The following is a 24,471-nucleotide window of genomic DNA, read 5'->3' as shown; positions in this document are numbered from 1 at the left end:
GTAACAGGAGAAGTGGTTAATAAGGATGTTGAGTGCCCATGCCTACATTACAAGTGTAGTGTTATCCATGTGGTGTGCAGAGGGTGAAACACAATCTTCCTCTCTTCCTGATGGGTGAGGTGCCCTGCAGAGGATGTGTTCTTGGCATTTACAAACGATCCCTGGCACCTGGAAACAAATTTCTTCTCTCATCCACTTGGCTTTGGGACACTCTACACACTTTCTACACATAATGCTGTCTCTTATGTTCACCGCGTGCATCTCATTTTCACTCCTTCTACTTATGCACACTGCACAAGATGAGATGGGTAGCTGAAACATCTATATCAACTAATGGTAATAAATTGTTCTCACGAATTGTTCTCTGCATCACACAGAAAAATGAGTGTTGAGCACTGGGACCTCAGGTTTTACACACACCATGCAGCTTAGTGACATGCAAATGCTAGTTCTTCAGCTTTTGGAGTTGTTTTGCAGCGGGTTTTCTGGCAGTAACTCATTTCCTGTGATCTACTATTTACAGAAAAGCAGTAAAGCAAACCAGCAACTTGCACCACAAAATGACTCATCCTGATCTTGAACTCCTTGCATTTCTTTGGACTGGCAAACTATAATAATCAGGACAGGCAGATGCAAGTCCAAGGAACTGAAAAAGTCCCAGACCCTTTAGGGGATAGAGGGCCAGACACCCATGATCCAAAGACAATCCATCACACAGAGAAAGATACTTCCTTTATGAAAATATGAATACAGAGATCACTGAAGAAACTGGTTTTGGTCAGGGACAAGAAATGCTTTTAAAGCACGATTACAATAAAACAAAATGAAATTAAAAGCTTGACATTAGACTGTACAACACACACCTCATCTCTAGAAAGAGGGACTTTCCCTTTCTAAAATTAAGAAATTAAGATAATTAAGAATTATCATGGCCTGTGTCTCCAGTGGCAGGGAAGGCACCATGACTGGGGCTTACTGGCAAAAACAAATGGAAAAGAAGCAAGCACAACAAACTGCAACAGGTAAAATTGATTTTGGGTGTCTTCTGATGAAGCTACAAAGGCAATCTGGCAAATAACCCACACATTACTCACGGACAGACAAAAGGATTAGAAGAATTCAACAGGGGTTGCAGCTGAGTTTTGCAGCTGGCAGTTGCCTATTTGGGACTTAAAGGGACACATCTCCACATCTCCAGCAAGTCCCAGGACACACAGTGGCAGGAACGAATCCTTAGGAGGAAAACCAAAGGAGTTATTAGAACTGGGTAAACACAAGAAAGAATTATCAGACTAGCCATGTCTGTCTCAGTTCTCAAATAACAGATGTGAAACATCTACTAGAATACCCAGCATTGCTGAAAAGGTACCAGAGTGGCAGTGAAATACAGCTACTTGAACTTGGATATCCAAGCTGACAGAAAAATTGAAGAAATGTGTTCCAGGGCTCCTTTTAAAACAGCAAAATATTACATAAAAACATTTCCCTGTACAGTAAAATTAAAATTAGAAACATTAACATTTGCATCTTGCTTTGGCTAATATTAAATTTCATCATAGCTAATAGAAGCCACCAGTGGCTGGTCTACAACACCCTAAAAGCAATGAAAGGGAGCTCACTCACTGTGCAAAACTACAGATTGCTCCTAGCTCTGTGCACCTCAAAATACATTGTGGAGCAGAAAATCTTGACCCCCCCCACGAGGGAACAGAGAAAACTATGTAATTTGCCCTTTTATTTGAGACCTTCCACCATTCCAGAGGAGAGAGATTCCAGAGCTGCCTGTTAGGAGGAACTCTTCTCCTTGTATTTCTGGTAAGCATCCAATATCTCCTTGACAACACTTGGATCATCAAGTGTGGTGACATCTCCCATGTCGCTTGATTGTTCAGTGACCACTTTTCTCAGCAGCCTTCTCATGATCTTCCCTGATCGGGTTTTAGGAAGACGTTTCACCACCTGCAGAGAAGTGAAAGACTTGCCTATATTAGAACCTGGATCCTGCTGGAATCCGCAAGGAAATTTGGCTGAACTCTCCCAAGTCTGGCACATTATCTCCCTAGAATTCTTATTTAAGTGAACATTATTCCCCATTTACTGATTGTTGTGTATCTCCAGGCTGGGTGCTGTAGGATGCACAGTTCTTTGGAGAACAAGGTCCTGAATAAGCTGTCAACTATTGAACTAGAAAACTAGTTACACTTGAAAACTCAGACACTGATGATGACACAGATCTCAACGTATCACCAGAACAGACATTCATATTCCCCTTTACAGGGCAGGAATAAAACACACAATACTGCACACCAGCTACAGGGTCTCCTTCTCAAGGGATAACTCCATGCCTTTCTTCCTAACCTGAAGAATGTTACATGTCTTGGCTATGCTTCCTGCAAAGGACTTAGCAGTAGATTCAGAGGCTTTAGCATAAACCTGAGCCTGCTAAAGAGTTCTCAGGCACTGAACAGGGGTGCTAGCAGGTCTCACATTTTGCTACATGATCAGGCCAGTAGGCTGCAAAATTCCAAAGCATTAACTAACATGCAAGGAAGGAGTTGTAGAACTTTTCTGCAGGTCTGCCTCCAAACACAGGGAAACAGAGGTGTCTCCTTGCAAACCTGCAATTTCTGGAAGCTGCTTCAATCTACTGAGGACATCCTGAGCTGTTCCAAGTTGAATGAGCTACTCTTGCCTGCTCCTGTTTTATTTTGTAACTGTCTCTTGGTGTCCACCTTCCCTGCATGTGGCTAAAGCAGAAATCCTCAAAGCGGTCTGGTCACTGCCTCCAAGCAGAGAGTGGAATGGATGCAGGTGGGCTTTGGGAGGTGGCTAAGGGGCAACTTCATTCATGCTCCCCAAATGCACAAGGGGAGCTGCTGAAAGGTGAGGAGGCCTGAAACAGAGCCTGGAGGTCATCAGAGTTCATCAGCGTCTAGTTGAACAGCTGTCAGAGTTACGCAACAGAAACAGCAAGTCCTTTGAGATCTGGGGATGATGCTAATTATTAACACAAAATCACAGAGCAGTGGAAAGTGTCTCTCTGCCTCTCAGTGACGCTGAAGGTTGTGGTGTTTCTTTACAGTTTGGCAGGATTTTGTCTGATCTATTGTACAGGGCCACGGAGAGCAGTGCTACACTGCTTCAGCAAGGGGTTAGCTGAGGGCAAGAGCTGGATGGAGCGGCAATGCCGCTGCATGATGAACAGGGACATCCAGTACATATTAAGGCACAGGGTGAGCCTGGGGCTCGTCTCTGCCAGAGCTCTTCCTGAGCACGGTGATTTCAGCATTTTCTGTATCTCATTTAAAGGGCTGTTCTGCACTTGGCCCAAATGGAGCAGCCTCAGGGTAGCTCTGAAACAGCCCCATCAAGAAGCTGCTCTGCAGGCTGGAGCAGCTGTAATATCCCAGCCACCCTCTGGGTCACTGCTCATCCTCTGGCATGGAGGAGCACAGGCAGACCACTTCACCTGCCTTCCCTTGCCTAGGGATCACTTCAGCTAGTTCTGTTTTCCTGCTGCTTCATCCTGCCAGAGAGGGACAACAGCAGCATTGCGGGCAGGAAGGTGAGGCTTGTTCAATGTGACCATTCCTGGTCCCAGTTACAGTCTCCCACTTACCAGAATGTGGTCAGGTACAGCATATTTTGCTATCTTGGAAGCCACTATGGTTTTGAGCTCTTCTTTGACACGGTCTATATGAGCTGTCTGCTCCTTTAACACTATGAAAGCAAAGGCACCTTGAAGACAAAAAGCAGAAGCAACATAACTCATATTACATCCTGGCTGGCAAGACCAGGGATGTTCATTTGAATGCCAAGGCAGGTTTCAAGTCCTTCCTATGTGCAATCAAGGGAATACTAAGAAAATCATAGATCCTGTCTACAAAAGGGAGTCAGACTCCAGCCCTCAAATCATGGCCCAGTCTTGTCTTGGCATCTGTGGACCAGACTGATCTCAGTGACAACGACAACTCAACATAAATTACCAAAGTGTCACTGGGATCAAAAGCTGGCCAACACAAATCAGCTATTCCCATTCTGTTCAAAGGACATCTCTGAGCACAATCCTTTTAAATGAAGCTCTACCACATATGTAAACACTATGTGCAAAAACAGTTTAGGAAGTAAAACCTACACCCAGCTAAGGAACATGGCTGTCTTTGCCTCTTGCGGCTGCAATGCCAGTCAGCCTCAAGATAACTGCTCTCCTGTTCCCTAAGCACCCCCTAACACACACCCCAGGTTACTATAGAAATTAAGGAAAGTGTAGGTTTCACATCAGGACACTGGTTTTCACGTACCTTCTCCTTTGATCTTGTGAGGATATCCAATCACAGCTGTCTCAGGGACCTCAGGGTGATCAGCCTTCACAAAAAGTGAAACAAAAGTACACAGAGCATAACAACTGCTTTGAGCCCTGCAGATTTTGCTCCAGTTGCTCTAGGAACAAAACATCTTGCCATATCTCATCATCCTCTTGGCAGATCCTGCTGAAAGCACAACAGGAAAGCTGGATGCCACCTTCCTACTGGATGGTCAGCTGGTGGCCAACAGCCATGTCTCTGGGAGTAGCATTTACTCACGCAATTTGCCCTGCTTTTAAACTCTTACACACTCCACTAAGCCTGCTGCACACCAATCTGAACTTGCACTAGCTGGAAATCTGCATTCTCTTTGTGCTCCTGTGTGTGCACGGCTATGGTCCCAGGTGGTGACTGGCCTGGCCAAATCACAAGTAAAACCAGTCCTGCATTGCTTTGTGCCACAGGGAACTGTTGCCAGTAGAGCAAAGTGAAGCTGCCAACATCACAGTCCACATTTGACTGTTTACTAAGTGCCAAAAGCACACCAGAAAGAATCGGGCTTCTTCATCTTCCTAGAAGGGGAGATGGGTTGTTGTGCCAAATGCATATTTTTATTATTATGCTACAGAACAGTGATTTATTTTGTCACACTTCAGAGTTTAATTTAACATTCTTCTGCAGTAAGAAGAAAATTTGGGTGTACAGACAAGAAGAAATTGCATAACTGAATCCCACACCAAAGACTGGGTTATGCTATCTTAGATTAAAACATGAAAGAAAACAGCATGGAGCAATCTAAGCATATAAATAAGTTTGCATATACACATGCATACATGTACGTTGAATGAGAGAGGAACTGTATCCTATATCTATGATCAGAAACCTACACAGACAAAAAAATTAGTCACAGAGGAGACAGCTCAGGTTTATCAAGTGTTACATTTAAGTGCTATTTGCAGGCAAGGCACATAATGTAAAAATGAATATTCAGCTCAAGCTTTGAAGAGAAATGCTCTGAGGATTTTATGTTTTCAATTCCCTGAACTAATACTATTTTGTCTCAAAATGACAGGCTAAATTTGCAGCTGACATGAATCAAGGTTGCTTCATATTTAACACTGCTGAATTCTCAGGCATACTCAGCTAGTTTGAATGAGCAAGAACCACAGATTTGGGAAGGAGATGTTAGGTGTTAGCAGAGGTGAAGGAACAAACAGGACAGACAATCCCCTATGGAGACTCCATCAGCATCCAAAATTACAACTGCAACAGTACAATGTCACTGAGAGGAAACACAGCTCTGACAGTTCGACTGCAAGGACTGCCCATGGTGTGACTCCTCCCTCACTTGTCCATTTGATGTCTCCTCAATAAGGGAGATGTTTCCTTTTGCACATTTCCTATTCATTCTGCATCACACTGCGTGTATGCAGGGGCAGGATTTTGAAGGCAAGAGACCCTGCGCGTGTTTAAATTCATAAAAATTCTTTGAATGGCCATCTTGCCCCACAGATATGCCCTGTCAAGGGACCTCAACCTGCTTAGAACTTACCATTGCATCTTCTATCTCTGCCGTTCCAAGCCTGTGTCCACTGATGTTAATGACATCATCCATGCGCCCCGTTATCTGGTAATAGCCTTCCTTGGTTCTGTAAGCGCCATCCCCCGTGAAGTAGTAACCTGCAGCAAAGACAGGTGGGCCATCAGCAGTGGGAAACATGCCAGCCTATTGCTTTGGGCTCCAATGCAGAACAGATGACGCTCTAGGATGGCGAGTAGGGTAGGATGGCTCAGGCAGGTCACAGGGCGTCCTCAGCTTACAGCTGCATGACCTGCTATACACCATAGCCTGGAGAAAAGGAGGCTGAGAGGAGACCTTATTGCTCTCCACAGCTACTACTACCATGCTGTAGCATGGAGGGTGTTGGGCTCTTCTCCCAGGCAGCAAGCAATAGGATGAGAAGAAATGGCCTCAAGTTGCACCAGTGGAGGTTTAGATTGGATATTAGGAAACATTTATTCACAGAAAGGGTTGTCAGGCATTGGAACAGGTTGCGCAGGAAAGTGGTTGAGTCACCGTCCCTGGAGGTGTCTAAAAGACGTGTAGATGAGGTTCTTAGGGACATGGTTTAGTGCCACTGTTAGGTTAATTGTTGGATTCCATGATCCTGAGGGTGTCTTCCAACCAAAATGATTCTATGATTCTATTTCCCACTTCCCTCTGCCATCGCCAACCTTTGTCTGCTCCTCCTGAGCTGTGCTGGCTCCTAGTAAGCACCTGAGAAGTGCCAAGACAGTGGTACTCAGATCTCTGCCAAGATGGACAAAATCACATTAGGCAATCAGCAGTAGCCAGTGGCTGATGTGCCTGTAGTAAAATCAAGTTCAGCAAATACAATGATGCTTCGTTTGATTTACAAAAGCAAGGGGGTCTGTCTGATCTCCTTAGGCTTTATATACCTACAACTGCATGGCAACTGTGTACTCAGGCCTGGTACAGACAGCTCTGACATAAAACCACTTCAAATGCCATCTGCCATAATCTATTGGTCAATCACAGGTACGCTGCTAGCTACATCTCAAGCTCATGGAAAACTACAACTGAAAGGGAGCAGTTCTATTACACTTGGTATGTGTGAACACTGCCAGTTTTTTAATCGCTTATACTGGAATGGATAAAATGCCATTTTCCCTCCTGGCTAACAAAGGATCTGACCCCAGATAACAGTCCTCCTCTAGCACTTGAGCATGGCATAAAAATTGCTATCAGATTAGCTATGAAAAACAAAAAAACAAACCAAAACAAAACTAACTCAAAAAACTAAACAAACAAACACCACAAAACCAAAACAAACAACCCAAACAAACAAAACCACAAAAAAACCAACAATAACACCACCACCACGTGGTAATATGATGTTTGGAGAGTCTAAAACTTTTGATGGAAACTGAAAAAGATTCTGTAGTTCCAGGAAATTCGAGTCACTAAGAACACACCTGGTGGCACAGATCGTGTTGGCTTTTCATCAAAGCCATGTCCACATCTGAATTGTTCCTGCAGCACTTCTGAGCAGCAATAGGCAGGTAATGCTGTGAAATCTGAAGGCAGTTCTTGCCAGGATCTGTTATTGGCCAATTCACGGACTTTCAGTCATGCCTCCTACCCTTCCAAATCAAACAACTATCAACTAAATATCAACAAGATTTCAGATGTGAACATGTAGTGAGTAATAAGGGAGTATGGGCTCATTCAGTTTCTACTACCAATTTTACCATTCTTATCTTCCAACCCATTTTGTACATTTTGCAGGATTACGTCTAATTCTTGTCTACCTTGTAGCTTTCAATTCCCTTTCAGTTGCTCTTCTGAATGAAGACAATGGTTTTGTCCAATCTCCTACAAAAAAATTATTCCCTGCCACTTCTAATTACTTGGCAGGTAAAACTTGACCATGTTTAAAAAGGAATGATGTAACACTGCCTATGACAGCAGGGCTGAGATTCAGTGATGCAGGAGGTACTTTCCCATCCAATATGCTTACTTCCAAGGGAGACAAAAATGCCCCAAAGAAAAGGCATTTGGACATTAAAATCTGGGCATTAAATTTTTCTAAAACATACATTTCCTTTTGACAGCTAGAAAGGTCACCACTATCTAAGACCATGAGTGAATGTTTGCAACATGTGAGACACAACCCCAAGCAATGAAGATCTGGCTGGGACAGAAATACCACAAAGTGCTGCTGAAAATATTCAGTGTGCTTCTACTGCAGTGCAAACTGCCTTCCCTTGGCACCTTCCTTACCTGGGTAGGCTTTGAAATAGGCATCAACAAATCGCTGGTGATCTCCATAGATTGTTCTTGCCATGCCAGGCCATGGCTGGGCAATGCAGAGTGCACCGGACACATCATTGCCTTCTATAACCTTTCCCTGCAGGTTTAAGCACAGGAAGGATGATCAGGTGAATACAATAGGAACAGTCATTGATCTGGCAAGTCACTCTGTTGCTCACTGCGGACTGCCAGGGGAGGACCACAGGTGGAGAGAATTACCCACTTGTGGCGCTACTACATGCTGTCCCTATCATGACTCCTCACCCCTTAAGGCCAGCAGCACAGCAGATAAGTGAGTCCTGTGATTCTCCAGAGTGCAATGCCAGCAAAGGTGACAGCAAAGATATGCTGAGCAGCCAGAGGATGCCTGGGATGAGGCTAGCAGGGAAATGCCCGGACCCCTGCTTCCACTTTCACTTTTATTAACTGCCAGATTCACTTACCAAAATGTCTATGGAGGAGACTACATGCTTTCCTGTTTAACAGAGCACTAGAGCACAGATGTGGATCGCTCCACACACTCACAGACCAGCACCAGTTCTCTCACAGACATGCACAGTTGTAGGGCCTCACGCCTTGCACTTCCCTTGGAAAACTCCACTAGTCCCATTGGTTGCTCCAGTATTGCCACGTCACTGGATATTTCATGCAGTGCTCCTCCCTGGTTCCCAGGAACTGTGTGACTTTGGATTGCTCTCATAAATGGAGGCAGCAGCTCTTAATCAGGAGCAGTGTAACACCAACTCACATTCTCATTCATCAGCACGGGCACAATCCCAAAGAAAGGTCTCATAGCCATAGCCGGAACGATCTCAGCTTTCTCCTCTGAAGGCCGGGGGGCAATGCAGATGCCACCAGTTTCTGTAAGAATAATGAAAACCAAAATAACTGGGGTCCAACAGATGATGGATGAAACCAAATGCCAGCTCTTCTTAGTTAAAGAAGAGAACAGAAAAGCCACCTTTCAATAAAAAGCCCCCAAGGAGGAACTATGCAACACCAAGCAGCACAGCTATCTGAAAGCAGTGCAGACCTGATAAATAAAGAGCTCTTTGTGAATCCAAGAAAGGCTTAAACATTAAAAAAATATTCTGGCAAGCCAGAATGACATCACCAAGGCCTGTTCCATCTACAGGGGACATTGTAGCAGGCAGAGAGCTGCAGGCAGGTCCCCTTTGGTGAGGTCAGATCAAGAACTACTCCTCCTCCCTGTTTGCATGGTACAAACCACAAACTATAGAGTGTGGCCAAGCAGCTGCTTCAGGGGAAGAGCAGCTCCCAATGCCCCAGAGCATCAGGATCACTGACGTCTAGCTTGGCTCTTCAAAGGCTCAGAGGAAAGAAAGTACACAGGTACAGCAGCTAGCTTTGCACCAGATGGGCTGCAGACCCTGCAGCAGCAGTGACAATGTGTGTGCATTCAAGAATCTTCCCACAGTCCCGTCCATGGCAAGTCTCAGGCACGGTGAAGGACCCAATAATTCACACTCTGTTCCCTCCAGCCAATCCTAAGCAGGCTCACAGATAAACCCATTACTCCAGCCACCAACCAGCAACAAAACCAGACAGCTCTAACACACACTTACATCCTTGCAGGTCCATCTCACACGAACAGGGCTGCCTGGTGGCAGGGGCAGCACTCGCTGGCTCCATTTCCTACCCTAGAAGTGATCTTACCAGGAAAAGGTCAGATTTACCTCCTGGTGCTGTTTTCACAGCTGTCTTAGCATGAAAACCAATTCAGGAGTCTGAATTGCTGTTATTAATCCACTCCTTCTGGGCAGGTTAAGCTTATAGTCTATTCAAAATTGAACCTTTTAATCATCCTTTTTTATTCCTGCTGGGATGAACATTAAATCAGGTTGCAACCTTAATCAGATCTTTTCTAGTCTAAAACCAATTCAGAAACACAAGAGAGAAATAAAACCTAAAAATCTAAAAATACAGCTCCATAAATAAAGGTATGTTCTGCCACTTTGAGAGTGCATTCTTCTACTGGCATTGCTGAGGTTGTGAAAACTGAAACCATGGTGTGGAAAGGCTGAATTTGACGATAAATTTGCATTCAGTTACCCTGACAGGGCTACAACAAAGGATCTCTTGGAGGAACCCTAAGCTTCAGACCTGCAGAAAATAGTTTCATATGTGGCTTACACATAAAATTATTTCACATCTCATTGACAGGCATGTATCCACTTCACATGTTTCTGTTTATTTTGGAAGGGTCATCTTGAATTTTTTCAGAAAAAGTAAAAAGTACCCCAGACAGCCCCTGTTCTCTGCACAGATAAAAATCTGCATCAGAGCATGGACCCTGATTGAACTGATGGTTGCTCTTCCTAAGCTAGTACTCATTCTGAATAGAGCACCGCAAGCTATGTTTCAACATGGGTTTAGCCATATCCTTCACACTCAGCAGCCAGCTGCACAAAAGGCAATAGAGTCATATTCCAGAGGCAGCTGCATGGTGGCAGGGGTGCTTTAAAAATTATTTGCATGGCAAAGACCTATTTTAAACTAGTTTGAAAGTACCAATTTTAGCCACTGACAGATGAGAGCTAGCAAGGCTTCTAGGCTCCACCCTGCCCTATGAAGTCTGCCTCTTTAGAGGCAGAACTGGCAGAAGAAAAGCCATGCTTCCATGTTACCGATGCCCGTAAAGTTACCGTAGTGCAAATCCACCCAGACTCTAGGCAATAGCAGCAGAGTCTGAGCATGGACAGTGCTGCAGGGACAGAGTCTGAGCACGGACAGTGATGCATCAAAACAGGCTCCCCTCTGCCATGGAGAAATCACCTCTGGCAGCAGGGTGGAGCATGTACTCTCTGCCACCATCATCTTCACCACCACAGACAGGTTAGACTGATGACTTCAGGGGAAATCCATCTCAGAAGCACCAGCCCAGTCTAAATCTCTGTAAGATGGTGCCAACAACAAAAGCTTCCAGGGCCTATTCAGAGATGTCTTTCAAAACCAGCTTTTGTTCACAGCTGCATACAACAGCTGTACTTTTTTCATTAAACCAACGACAAAAGTAAAAATACCTTGTCTCTTCTGCACTGTGAAGAAATATACCTGAAACTCAAACACAGCTTTGATACTGTTACTGTCGGAGGACAGCACTACCTAATATTTTAACAGTAAGAGCCATAAGAATTATTCATCTCACCTGCACATACCACACCACTTAAATCACTTCTTGCAATTGCTATCTCACTCATTGGCTCATCCAAAGACTTTCAAGTGGATTCTTAAATCACCATTTGCTGATCTTTACACCTACTAGGCTTTGTTAGCTGGCAGCATGTTATTGCTTCAGAGAACAATATGTCATAGAGGACACTGCATTCAGCAATACAATTAAGCTATATCAACATTGTCTACAAGACATGACACTGCAGGTCCACAACCAACATTCATCAGACCTTTTCTATGATCTCTTTCCACACTCCCTTTACTTTCAAATGGCATATAAGATGTTTCCATGATAAATTTGGCTTCTTCTTTATTGGAAGCATCAACTGTGGAGAAAGATTGATGCTACTTTCTAACAAAATCAATTTCATGAATATTCATCATTATATTATGCTTCCAGGAGCTGGTAACAGTTTACCTGCTAAACTATGCCCAGTTCAAGCATTCTGCACTTACAGACTGTCCAGCAGATGTTCTTTAGTCTCTCACCCGACAGTTGTTGATCAAAAAACCCAGGAGAAATACAGTTTAATGTAAGATCTAGCCCTGTACTTCAGAGGAAATAGGAGACACTTGCATGCACCAGTTAACCAAAGATAAACAAACAAAAATATTAGGGCAAAAAAAAGATTCTTCTCAACTCCATCACTGGACAATAATCAACTGTTTATTCATGGTGTTTTATTTCAGAGCAGAGAGGAGGAAAGCATGTAGCACCTCGCCAGTCAGCTTTTCTTCTGCTCACCATGTGAGAACCCAGATGGTTTAAGAAATCAGTAACTGAGGTAGATAGTAGTTAAATTGCTGCTCTGAATTGTGAGGTTGTTTTATTTCAAATCTGAAAATAGAAAGAGCCTGCAAGCCTGGTCTGGATTAAAAGAAACTTGGTTGTGTGCCAGAAGCTAATTCATCACATTGAAATGGGCCACAGGGATCCTGGAGAGAGAGCCTGCTGGCAAGAATAAAGATGAAATCACGAGCAGATTGACTGGAAAGGGAATGAATATTCTGCCTAATGGCAGCTAGAAATTTAAGAGTAGGGATGGTGCTTTTTTAGCAGAGGCAGAATGCCAGGAGCTGTGCTGCATCCTTGGAGTCCATGGCTCCATGGCAAACTGTGGTCCACGACTTGAGAAGGACATATTGCGAGACAACTTTAGCTACTCTGGAATGTTGGTGTCCAGAAGAGAGGGCTGGGTGCTGAGAATGGAGCCAGGAAGGAGCTGCAAGACCCCTTCAAGTGCACGGCCCCACCAACCAGCATCTGTGGCCTCCCTCCACTGCCGGCCAGGGAGGCCAGGAGGCAGGGACCAGCTCTGCTCCAACTGGGCAGGGATCTACCAGAGCCAGTTGCTCTGGCCAGCATGTTGCAAATGGAAAACAAGCCTTAACTGATGCACACTCCTGTTGCCAAAACAGAAGCGCACTCCATTTTGAGGCATCAAATATACAGGGTCAAAGTGACTACGGCATACTACTTCACTCCTGGGAGAAGCTGCTCCCAGGCAGCCCTGCTGGGTGACAGCCCCTGTCCCCTGCTCACCTGATAAGCCAGCAAGCCTCAACTTACTCCCTTCCAGTCTGTCAGAGAAGTTGCACTAGGTGCCTTTGACTACACAGCTTAGTTTTCCATCTTCCACTGACTGTTTCCAGGAAGGGAAATAAAGCACACCTAAGTCCAGATTGTGGCTACATAGTGCTATAAATGCCTTTTCATAAGACCATATCAAGGTCAATACAGTTGTATAAATAATCAAAAGTGAGATTTCCACCTCAATCTGCCTACTCCCAGCTTTACCCAGAATTTCCATCTCTGCCTCCTGTTTCTACAACCAATTGATATTTTCCAGCATTCAAAACATAAAAGAACATTTAGAGGGGAAAATTTAAAAAAAAGACAACATTGCTGTTGCTTTGATACATTGTTACATTGCTTTTGTGTGCTGAAACTGCCCAGTGACCTTCAAAAGCTTATCAAAATGTCAGGAGGGTTTTTTCGACAGACTTGTTGGATCGTTGAAATGGAATAATACTTCTCTACCCACCAGCAACCTGTCAAGGGTCAGGGCCCCCCATGCTGCCCGAGGATGCTTTTTACCTGTCTGCCACCATGTGTCCACAAGGGTGCAGCGCCCTTCTCCCACCACATGGTAGAACCACTGCCAAGCATCATGGTTGATGGGTTCTCCCACTAGACCAAAATAAGAAAGGAAGCAGCTTGAGACTCTGGGGGTTGCAGGCAGTTCATTCTCCCTTCTGGTGCACAACACACTGCATGCAGGATCTTTAAGCAGAACACTTACCGCATTTTTGCTAGGATGTGCAAAGGACTGCGATGCACTCTTGTAACTGACAAACATTTTCCAGAAAGACCAAAAGGCAAATAATAAATATCACTGAAAGGACTTAGTCAATGGAGGTCATATACAAGAACTTCTAGAATCCTGAATTATGCAGGAAAATGCTGCTTAGATGACCTACGTCAGTTAAATTCAAAGTGATGTCATTTATCACCGGATAAATCGTTTTAGCAAAGAATGTGATCCTGCAAAATAAGCTAGGAAACAGGCAATGACACTAAGGTTCAATGGCCCCAACTTCAATTTGTTTCTCTTTCTGCTAGGAAAATATTTGAAAAGCCAGACAGGAAACCTGCTTAACATCTATTTTTAATCACTTTGCATTTGGTTAGACAAGTTCCTTCGGTACCTTCACTTCATCAGCTAGACCCCCCTGTCTTTTTCAGAAGATTTCATGCCCGTTACCCGATCCCAAGGTCTTCAAGGAGGCTCTGTCATATTTCTTCACCCACTCTTCTCCATAATTCAGCAGCAAGCGTATAGACGTAGGTGCTCCATAAAACTGATTAATTTTCAACCTTTGTACCATTTCCCAATAACGACCTGCAAGATCACAAAGAGGCTTTTTATCTGTCTAGCACTGACATACCATCACAAATGCAGAGCAGGCAGGTTAAGAGCCAAAGCTAAAGCTGTGACTAGAGAGCAAAACCAATGGCAACTTCTTTTCTTTCCCCACTCTGGTTGCACAGATGTTCCTTAATGTCATAGACACATGTTCCGAAGAAATGGAGCTTACCTCCCCCTAAGCAGGCAAGTCACACCAGACGGGTTTCTAAATCTCCTTTGTCACACTGCCACATCTAGCCAAACCTTAGCCCATCATTTCCTCACCTGGGTCAGGGTACACTGGAGTGCTTTCAAACAGGACAGAGGTGCCTCCATTGCAGAGTGGCCCATATACAACATAGCTATGTCCTGTGATCCAGCCAATGTCAGCCACACAGCCAAAAACTTCACCTTCTTGGTAATCAAATACATACTGCAAAGATAAATGAAACGCCAGCTGACTTTCTGTTGGTGGACACAAATAGCTTAAAGGTGAGGTGCTGGATGGAATACATGCAAGTGGGAGCAAGGGAGAGTGCAGGGTGAGAGAAGCCAGGCATGCAAGACACAGCAACACAAAGGCCAACCCAAGGTGAGGAAGCAAGTCAGAGGGACCAGTACCAGGGCATCCAGCCTCCTGACTGCTTTTGCAAACATACAGGGAGCATGGCTGTACCAGGAGCTACTCAGACTGGAGCAACAAAGCTACAACCAAAGCCCAGAGGATCTGGATATATAAGGTTGCCTACTCCAGTAAGCTCACATGGGAGAGCTGACCCTGAACTGCAGGGAAGCTGCATGCCTCAGAGGCTCAGACCCCTCACCAATATCAACAGGTTTCCATGAAAAAGCCAGAGAAACTCATGTGCCCATGAAACATTTTCTGAAAAAATGTTCTTAGCTACTCAGCTTCTCTAGCAGTGTATGATTTTCCAGATGCTACCCTCTCCCTGCTCATTAAATTCAAGATACAGATCTCAGAGAACTCATTATCTTGTCTTGGTTGTGGAAAATGCTTGTCACTGTAAATCTAACTTCTCAACTGTATAGTGAAGAAGTCCTGACTCATAAGACACATCAGTTCTACCTTTTTAAATGAGAGAAAGTGGATCATAATTAAAAGAAAACAAAACAACCCTTGAGTATGTGCCAAAAGTGCCACATGTGAGTGCAAAGACCACAGAGGCCACACAGGTCAGCTGTTCCCTCTACCTAGGAGTGCTAAATCTCACCTTACCTTTGCAAGTGCCTTTCCCTGTCACGTTCTGAAGTACCTCTAAAGGGATTGCAGCTGCATACAGTGACTCCCTGCATGTCTGCACGATGGTGCAGGATCTATTATACCTTCCAGACTAAGAAAGAAAAGAACGCCTTGGCTATTATACTGTCACTTAGAAAAGTTGATGTAACAAATACCCTTGATGCAGAGCTGGAACTTGCACATTCAAATCTAAAAATTCAACTGTGTGAGCCTAAAGAAAGAAAACCTCGGCCTGAGTTGTGTGTGATTACAAACAGCAGGATACCACTAAAGCCAGATAAAGCCAGATCTTTCATTGCAGTCCTCTCCACATTTCACTGTTACCTTTTTATATGCAGAGCTCAGACTAGAAGCTTCAATGAGCAGTGCCTTGACTTTTTTTTTCCTTCATGAGAAAGGGGTTTAAAACAGTTAGCCTAGATCACATAGAAAAGCAGCGCAAAGGTACAACCATAGAGCATGAATGTAATTTTTGATCTTCAGATGATAAGTACTATGCAAAGAGGTTGTTTCAAGAGTCCAGATCCTCTCTAAAATAAAAAGGCCAGCATCCCACTACAAAATACTACAGTAATGTCCACGTTACCAACGCCAATAAGATACTTTGCAGAATCTTCTCAGCTGCATCACTTTAATGCCTGCAACACTACCACATTTTAAATGCCAAAGTAGCAGCACCGCAGTTTCCTTCCTTTTGAAACTCTAGGCTTTGCTTTGCATGGTATTATATTCCCCAGGAACAAATAATGAAGATTATTTATATGTTCTCAGACATTTTTCAGTTTGTTTACACTTACTAAGCCAATTGGGCAGCGAACACAGAATACAGTAACCCCCACCAGGTCAAGTACCTCTTGGTAGTACTGTTGGAAGGTAAGCAAACCTTTTCGAGAGGATGCAGTGGAGTTACCTTGTGCGTGAGAGCAGTGTACAGCAGGTATCCAGCCTGGGTGTGAATGATGCCCTTGGGTTTTCCAGTGCTGCCTGAGGTATACAGCATGAAAAGCGTGTCTTCGCTGTCCATGCTCTCTGGAATGCATACAGGAGCTGCCTTGGCCATCTCCTAAGGAAAAAAAAGGTGGTAATTACATAAAGACTTTGGCTATATGGAGCCAACCAACATGCCATCTGTAAGCATGTCAGCAGTGTCCAGAGACAAGAAACACTGTTGCTGTTGCCCCCTCACAAACATCCATGGATGTATCATAGGTTTTATGTACTCACCTAATGGAAAGGTTTCTGTGGACACATAGCACCTAGCCTCTCCACCAATAGCTTTGCTAGATGCAGAAGTCAAGGGGAACCAGCCAGATAAAATAGCATTTCAGGGAAAAAACGGTAGGTTACATTTCAAGCTACTAGTAGAAAACCAAAGTGTGATTGCAAACATGAACCACACTTGAGAGCAGCAGTAAGGATGACTGGATACTGTTTAGGACCTTCCTTTTCCTTTTAAAATTGCTGTGCTATAGTTTAACTGTGGGTTCATGTCCCTTCCCTGGCCCCAGCAGAGGATGACTGTTCTGTCGATTTGATCCTCAAATTCTAATTGCTTCTACCCATGAGAAGGAAAGTGCTTTATTCTCCTGCTTCTGTCACTCTCCTGGTACTCCACTGTTTGGGCTGGTAGGTGAGATCATCTCCCCACCCCTGTGGTCAGAACCATGGGAGGGAAGGATGCAATGTCCTCTTGGCCCAGCTTGTGTGCCCAGTCTGGAAGAGGAAAGATAAATACTGTGCTTTGAAGGAGACGTTTGTGGTCACTGCACCTTGCACCTGCAGAGGGCTGTCTGCCTAGACTGTAGATTTTTTAGAAAGAGGTTGAATATTTTTCTTACGCATGTACCAACTTGTGGTAATCACTGTGTGTTCCAGATGCTCAACATGTGGCTGTAAAAAAAGCACAGCTGGCTTGCTTCTCTCAGGCTCTGTGCTGTCCTGGATGAATAATGATTCCTGCAAGGGTTATTAGGTGGCTCTTCGAAGGGATTTCTAGGTACTGCCTTTTAACAAGTATACACTGTGAACAAGCTACATTTACAAGTGAACACTACCAATGGCAGGTCCAATCATTTAAAAGTGTCTGACAAAGAAAGCTTAGTAAAATATGAAGAGTTGATAGTGAAGAGAAACTGCTAAATTAATGTATACTGTGATTAAGTTACAAAAGACATACCCATCATTAACCAATTGACATGATAAATGCTTTCGGACCATCTGCAAAATGAGGGGATATTTTTCAAGTTTTAGATCCTTCTGCATAACAAGAAGGAGACAGAAGATTAAATAATACATTGCTTAGAAGCAGAGTGCTTAGTTCATATTTAACTAATAATTATCAGATGTCTTGTAAGTAAGAAGCTAAACAATGATAACTAACATCATAAATTATTTCTTACTACAGATGTATGTCAAAATTTTCAAAAATTGTAATGCATATGTAATAATTATGTGACTATAAGCAATGCAAGAGCATCCAGTCTTGGGAGCACTTATGAAGGATGTTCCCCAGTGCCGATAAAATAAAGAATGCTGCTTAACAGTATAACTGACTCTGCTGTTAAGTTTATTGCTTCATTTCAATAGCTTCAGATGTGATTCTAGACCTCTAAGTTTCAGCATTCCTGCTCACCTCAGCTATTTATTGTGACATTGCAGCACTGCCAATGCAGGCTGACTTGCCAGTTTTTGAAACTAAGATGGAGTTCTCATATGCACCATTACAACATGAGCTTAAATTTTGCAATAAGCCATTGTGCAAGAGCTGGAAAGCACAACTACTGTAAAGCGCAGTAACAACAGAGTTAACAGCACAGACGGTTTAATTCTTGTTATGTTTCAGACTCTACAACTGACAATGGGCTGAGCTCAGCTCTTGGTTCACCAAAGTGCCTCAGGCTGTTTGCAGACTACGGAAAATCATCAGAATGTGCTCTGTGGAATAAGAAAGAGTAAGACAAATCTCTGAATAAAACCTGCCTTCTCTGTTTAACTTACCCTAGTAGTTACTCCTATCTCACCTGTCTGACCAGCACAGGGACTTCCGCAGATGGGTGATTTCCAGGCATTAATGCCATGAGTACTTTCTGTTTACTCCTGCCAAAAACCTGATAAAACTACTTCTGCCTTAGGCTGCAGTCCTGTGTGTACCATCTAAACACATTAAAACAACCGCTGTTTTATTCCCCAAGAAGCACAGGTTCTAAATATTCCCAAGCCATCACTGTCCTCCCATCATGGCGTAATCACAACACTGTCCATAGGCTATATTAAGCCTCCTCTGGAACCTGATTATTTCTGCACTGCCTTTCAACAGTGTCCAGTCTGAGAGAGCATATGACAAAACAGAACAGTGTCAGAACACAGTATAACAACAGCAACAATGGTATCAGTGCACTCTGGCTCTCAGAAAACACTCGTTCTTTAAATCTCAGCACTGTCGGCAAGAGTACCAAAAATGGAGCAGCATACCCCCTCCCCATGCTGAGAAGAATTAGACATAGACTGAGCTGCTTCAACTCACAATCCCAGCAGACTGTAAACAGAGGCAATCCATTTGAGAATGGAGATCCAGAAGCCATAAGGCGCATCTCCTTTTTACCTGCAGAAGTCAGGTCCAAAAGGCACAGACAGAGAGAAATATGATCTGGCCAACACTCAAACCTAAAGGGAGTTATCCAAAGTGCATGTGGGTGTTGGCAGAACTAGGTAACTGCAGGGATGTACAGATGTTGTCACTGCAACACAGCTGTACCCATTAGCCCACCAGGTACTGTGGCAGCACAGGAAGAGCAGCACACACTGAAAACCTGCTCCAGAAGCAGTGTGACGGCCAGTCATTGTTGGCAGGTCTCGTGCAGCTACACTAGAGTGCCCAGTTGCAGCACAGTGGCTGCTTCGTAGGCTTTTAGCTCAGCTCACATATGCAAGGAAAGCATTGAGATGGCCTGGTCTTCCTTGGCTGCTGATTTCCAGTGTAGCCCACAGCACATTGAAAACCAACCTCAAATTTCAGAGTGTCTGCGATCTACATTTTCAGCAAGACTCTCACACATACATTCTGCACAGCCCTACACTGCGTCTCTCAGAGATATCTGTGTTAGCTGGTCCCTACATTTATTGGTGCAGCATATTTCTCTCCCCCAGCACAATAAATATCATATACTTCAAGAAACATCAGAGAAAACAGGCAAGGTTTACCAACACCAACATACCTCCTCAAGGGGAATATCATGGTCACCCATCTGGACTTTGTTATCTGTCCTCTGAGCCACAAAGACATGTTTGATGCTTGCAGAGTTCTTCACAGCCTCATCCACAGTTGTCTTCAGCTCTATGATTCGGCCTCCCCTGACTCCCTGGTTGTAGGTGATAACTGCTTTGCATCCAGCTAAAAAGAGAAAAAAATTAGCGTGGAAAACAGGCTGGTATGTCTGCTAGTATGTGCACCCTGCTTTCACTACTTTGGGGGATGATGTATGGTAAAATGTGTGTGACAAATATTCAGAACTTGTGGGAAACAAAAACAGTATTACTGAGAAAAACACCTTAAAAGCTGAGACCCACAGAGATTAGGGGTAGCAAGAAACTCCATAGGTTATCTAGTTCATCTTCTCCACCCCAAGGCAGGGTCTGCTCCAGCAGAGGAGAGGAGGGGTGGGTACTGATCTCTTCTCTCTGCTGATCAATTATATGACCCGAGGGAATGGCAGGAAGATGTGCCAGGGGAGGTTTAGTTTCAATTTTAGGAAAAGGCTCTTCACTCAGAGAGTGGTGGTGCACTGGAACAGGCTCCCCAGGGAGGTAGCAATAACCTCAAGAAGTGTTTGGGCAACACCCTCAGACACATGGTGTCAACTGTGGAGCTGTCCTATGCAGGGACAGGAGCTGGACTCAATGATCCATGTGGGTCCCTTCCAACTAAGGACGTTCTATGATTCTAAAATTCTAAACCATTTCTGACAGCTGTCAGTCAAATCTTCCTAAAACACTCTGATGGTAGCTATTCTACCCCTTCCCACCCATTCCACTCCAATGCCTATCCTGAACACAAGGAAGTCTTTCCCAATGTCTAGCCTAAGTATCACTCACTGCAATTTAAATGCCTAAATTCCTGTTTAGCAAAGCCAACATGCAAAACAGTTGCGTCCCAGTTACCTGTGTTATAGTGAATATGGCTGCTCCAGACTAACAGCTTATGCACCAAAACCAGTGCAAGGCTTCCCACAACTTTAGTACACAAACACCTTCTTTACCCTTTCTCATCCTCTCTCTGGGGCTGCACAGAATTGTCCATTGCAAACTGAAGTGAACAGCACCAAACTCAGCAGCCTCTCAGAGGTGCTACCCTTCTTTGAGATACCTGCAGCCTTCTGAAACTCACCTGTACTTTGAGAGGAAACCTCCTGGAAGCCACAGCACAGAGCAGCACTCTGGAAGAGCACTTACAACTGTACCACACTATGTTTATTATACAGGGTGTTTCAAAAAGATGGACACAATTTGAAATCACTATATCTCTGCAATGACAAAGTGCCCATGAATGACACACTGACTCAACGTTGGATAGGTCACATGGAACATCAAGACTTGGCACTACACTCTTGGCCCCCAAGATCCCCAGATATTAAACCCTGAGACTTTTTCTTACGGGAATACGTCAAAGACCATATTTTTGTGCCACCATTAGTGACTAATCTGGATGACCTCAAAAAAAGAATCATGGCAGTGGTGAACTCAGTGGAAGAAGACACTTTGAGAAGCATTTGGGATGAATTCAACTATTGTCTCGATGTTGTCTGTACAAGAGACAGAGGGAACACAGAGCATTTATAAAAAGTTTACTAAAACTAAGTAACTCATTAAACCATTTGTAATTTTTTATGTAATTGTATCATGTTGCCATCATGAAATACACAGCTTTGAAATTGGTTACATCTCTTTGAAACACCCTGTGGAGCTGTGGCTGCATAGAAACAGCTCTTTAGCCCAACACCTCCACACAAGTGGCCAAAAGTGAGGGATAATCAAACTGTGTACTTGCTCTCCATAGGTTAACTCTACTCAACCAGAAAAAAAAGCATAAAAATTGCTGTAAGACTTATATCCTCCAAGGAGCCATAAAGAAACTGATGTGACTGCTAGGACATGAGCCACTTGCTAGCTTGTTCTTCTGCTGGTATTTTAACATTACTTTTTACCTAACCACACTACCAGTACTTTGGGCTAAGAACAGCTTTCTTTGTACTAACAGCTAACAGAGCAGGGGCAGACTGCAAACACTTCCAGTGCTATATACATAAATTACAGTATCACAATCAAGTATGCAGAATTACCTCTGTGCAGGAGTCTCAAAGAAACACTGTGATTATACTGCGAAAGAACAAATCAGGCCCCATTCCTAAGCTCTGTTTTTCCCCCCAGCTTCACTGTTGTCTGGAAGTAAGCCAGCACAGACCGAATGTTAAGCAAATTATGAAGTATTGTATGGCCAGAGGATACTGCATCTGCCACTAAGGGAAAAGCTCTTCCCAGTATGTTGCAAAGGAGAATTAATTGTCCCGCCAGCTGAGAATGAACCTTTTCTCTTTCTGCCAAGAAAACACAAAATTTGGATACATCTTAGAGCACTGTCCAGAGGGGTTTGTTCCCCAGTGCGCATCTACTTACAGTCCATGATCCTGCCAGCTAAGGACTCTGCGCTGAATCCAGCGAAGACAACAGTGTGAACAGCACCAATCCTAGCACAAGCCAGCATGGCTGCCACTGACAAGGGAGACACAGACATATAGATGGCCACCTTGTCCCCCTTCTGTATCCCATATTTCTTCAGGGTGTTGGCAAGACGGCAAGTCAGATCCAGAAGTTCCCTGCAGCACAGAAGGAACATTGTCATGCAAACACAGAACCTGTTTTATGCAGGGAAGTAAAAAAGGATAAACTTGAACGGAACAAGACATGGCGATCACCTCTGGACCTCATCATCTCAGCAGCATAGGGCATGCAAGCTTTTTCATCTTAGAGAAGGCTGGCCTGGGGTATGGTGAAAGACAGACTGCTCCTGTCATTGGGGAGAGAAGAAAAGGGGGACAGAGAGCCACACTTGCTGCACAAGAACAAGTGAGCGAGAGCCAGATCTGCTAGGCTCCGGCATGGGTAGAGCAGCCAGCAAGCCAGTGGCTGTCCTTCTGCCTCCAGAAGTTGATGTCCATTTTAGCTATCCTTGATGCCTTTTGTACCTACAAGGCTCAGTCAGAAGCTATTGGGAACATGTGTGGGATAAACACAAGATGAACTGGAAGTGTTGTTCAAAGACTCTCAGCACTGTTTATGTTGGGGAACTACTGGAAGTGCTTCACAACTAGCAGCTCTTCCTTAAATCACAAGGATAAACAAAGTGTTTTAATGCATAAGGAAGAAAAGGAGAAGTCCTGAGACACTTGTGTGAGTGGTAGATTTTACAAGGTGCTCATCAAAGCTGGACCACCCACAGCCTGAATTCTTCCGTTGTCCCTTCAACCTGCCATGCCACAGAGCACAATGGCCTCGCAGAACGGAGATACTGCTCTGAGTAAAACCAAAGCCACTCTCACACACAGAAACTCAGGAACACCAACAACAGGAACAAAGGCTCTTTTCACAGGGCTCCCTGCTGCAATGTGCTGACTTAATAGCAGAAACATCCCTCTAAGGAACAAAAAAGCAGTTTGTGGGCAATGACTTGCAGGTACACTTATTGTGATGCCTGCATGGGGGATAACACAATTGCAGGCACGTCTGAGACCAAGATGCTGCCATGAACTGAAGAGCAATGTGTGCCTGCAGTGGAAAAGCTTTGAGAAAGAAACAGATAACTGTGCCAGGTGAGGAGTGGTCTCACGCCAAGCTGACCCTCATTGGCAAAACGTTCAATACCTCTTCCCAAGTGCTTCATGACCATGCATATTCCTGCTATCTATATAAGTGCAGTCTGCTAGACGTATTTTTTTGCTTGCTTTTACTATGTTCATGAACTGAGAGTCTCTGTGCTAAAACAAATTGCCACCCAGTGTTTGTTTTTCTGCCTAGTCCTAAAAGGTCACATTCTCTGCTCCAGAATTAATCTAATGCTGCATTAGAGAAAAATCTCCATGTGGATAAATAGTAAAGAACCAAAACAAAACTGAGCTGCTCAACTGCATAGCACAGGAAGTGAAACAGGCCCCAGACAGGCAGTTGTGAGAAAACAAAATAAAAACCACTTATCTGTGATGGAAAATACCCAAGTGCTTTCAGAGCTGCAGCCTCTTTCTCCTGAACAGAAATGCTGAAGAGCTCTGGCCAGGGTGTCCTTCCTGAGCAACTCTGTGTTTCACCTGCTTATTCAGGACTTGTGACCACAATGGCAGAAGCTGTCATTTCTTTTTCACAATTAACTCCAGCTTATTACTTACTTAGTGAGAGTGTGTGAGCAAGTTGATAAGACAATAAAGACCAAGTCTTTACCCCCGATCTATTAACTTTGTCTTCTCTTTTGTGCTCTGAAAGGCTGAGATAAGAAGGCCTTGGAGGTCCCTTCATGGTGCAGCACATGGAGGAACAGACACTAAGGCAAAAGGGAAGGTAAAGCAACAAAAAAATACACAAATCCCTGAGCATCAAGCATATCTTCTGGCTCCTGTAGCAGCAACTCTGGCTTCTCCTCCAGTTCAAGAAAGGGAGTTAGCAGAAATGCTTTGGGAATTCTTCCCTTGACTACCTCAGTCCTTCACACACATTTTGCTGTTTAACAGACAGACAATTGGTACATGCCAGCAGGTCACACATTTCCAGTACTTAAGCTAGACACACCTCAGGGTGGAACGAGCACCCTGCAGAGTTGCTGCTGTGCAGAACTGGGTAGGACAGACCTAACTCAAGTGAGAAGGAGCAAACAGTATCACAGTATGTTTGGGATTGGAAGGGACCTCAAAAGATCATCTAGTCCAA

The 24,471-nt window shown here is 44.1% G+C and overlaps 1 protein-coding gene across 8 annotated transcripts in view; it reads right to left on the bottom strand.

Annotated features, from left to right (window-relative positions):
* Positions 1 to 710: 710 nt before the first annotated feature.
* ACSS1 (acyl-CoA synthetase short chain family member 1) overlaps positions 711 to 24,471 on the bottom strand; it is a 31,082-nt gene continuing 7,321 nt past the window's right edge. The window contains exons 3-15 of one of the 8 annotated variants that reach the window (XM_065059066.1): positions 22,174 to 22,373; positions 19,719 to 19,894; positions 16,415 to 16,567; positions 14,529 to 14,676; positions 14,100 to 14,237; positions 13,433 to 13,525; positions 8,888 to 9,000; positions 8,110 to 8,236; positions 5,857 to 5,984; positions 4,302 to 4,365; positions 3,620 to 3,738; positions 1,746 to 1,977; positions 711 to 1,232 (exon numbers count right to left, since the gene is read on the bottom strand). In XM_065059066.1, the coding sequence (XP_064915138.1) occupies positions 1,786 to 1,977; positions 3,620 to 3,738; positions 4,302 to 4,365; positions 5,857 to 5,984; positions 8,110 to 8,236; positions 8,888 to 9,000; positions 13,433 to 13,525; positions 14,100 to 14,237; positions 14,529 to 14,676; positions 16,415 to 16,567; positions 19,719 to 19,894; positions 22,174 to 22,373 (1,651 nt within the window). In that variant the 3' untranslated portion in view covers positions 711 to 1,232; positions 1,746 to 1,785. Of the gene's footprint in view, positions 1,978 to 3,619; positions 3,739 to 4,301; positions 4,491 to 5,856; positions 5,985 to 8,109; positions 8,237 to 8,887; positions 9,001 to 13,432; positions 13,526 to 14,099; positions 14,238 to 14,528; positions 14,677 to 16,414; positions 16,568 to 19,718; positions 19,895 to 22,173; positions 22,374 to 24,471 lie in introns of those variants that run through there. The other 7 variants (XM_065059068.1, XM_065059065.1, XM_065059069.1 and 4 more) reach the window with 7 other exon arrangements.

Source organism: Columba livia, chromosome 3 (genome assembly GCF_036013475.1).
Source record: "Columba livia isolate bColLiv1 breed racing homer chromosome 3, bColLiv1.pat.W.v2, whole genome shotgun sequence".
NCBI classification, from domain to species: domain Eukaryota; kingdom Metazoa; phylum Chordata; class Aves; order Columbiformes; family Columbidae; genus Columba; species Columba livia.
This window is presented reverse-complemented; position numbering and strand designations above follow the sequence as displayed.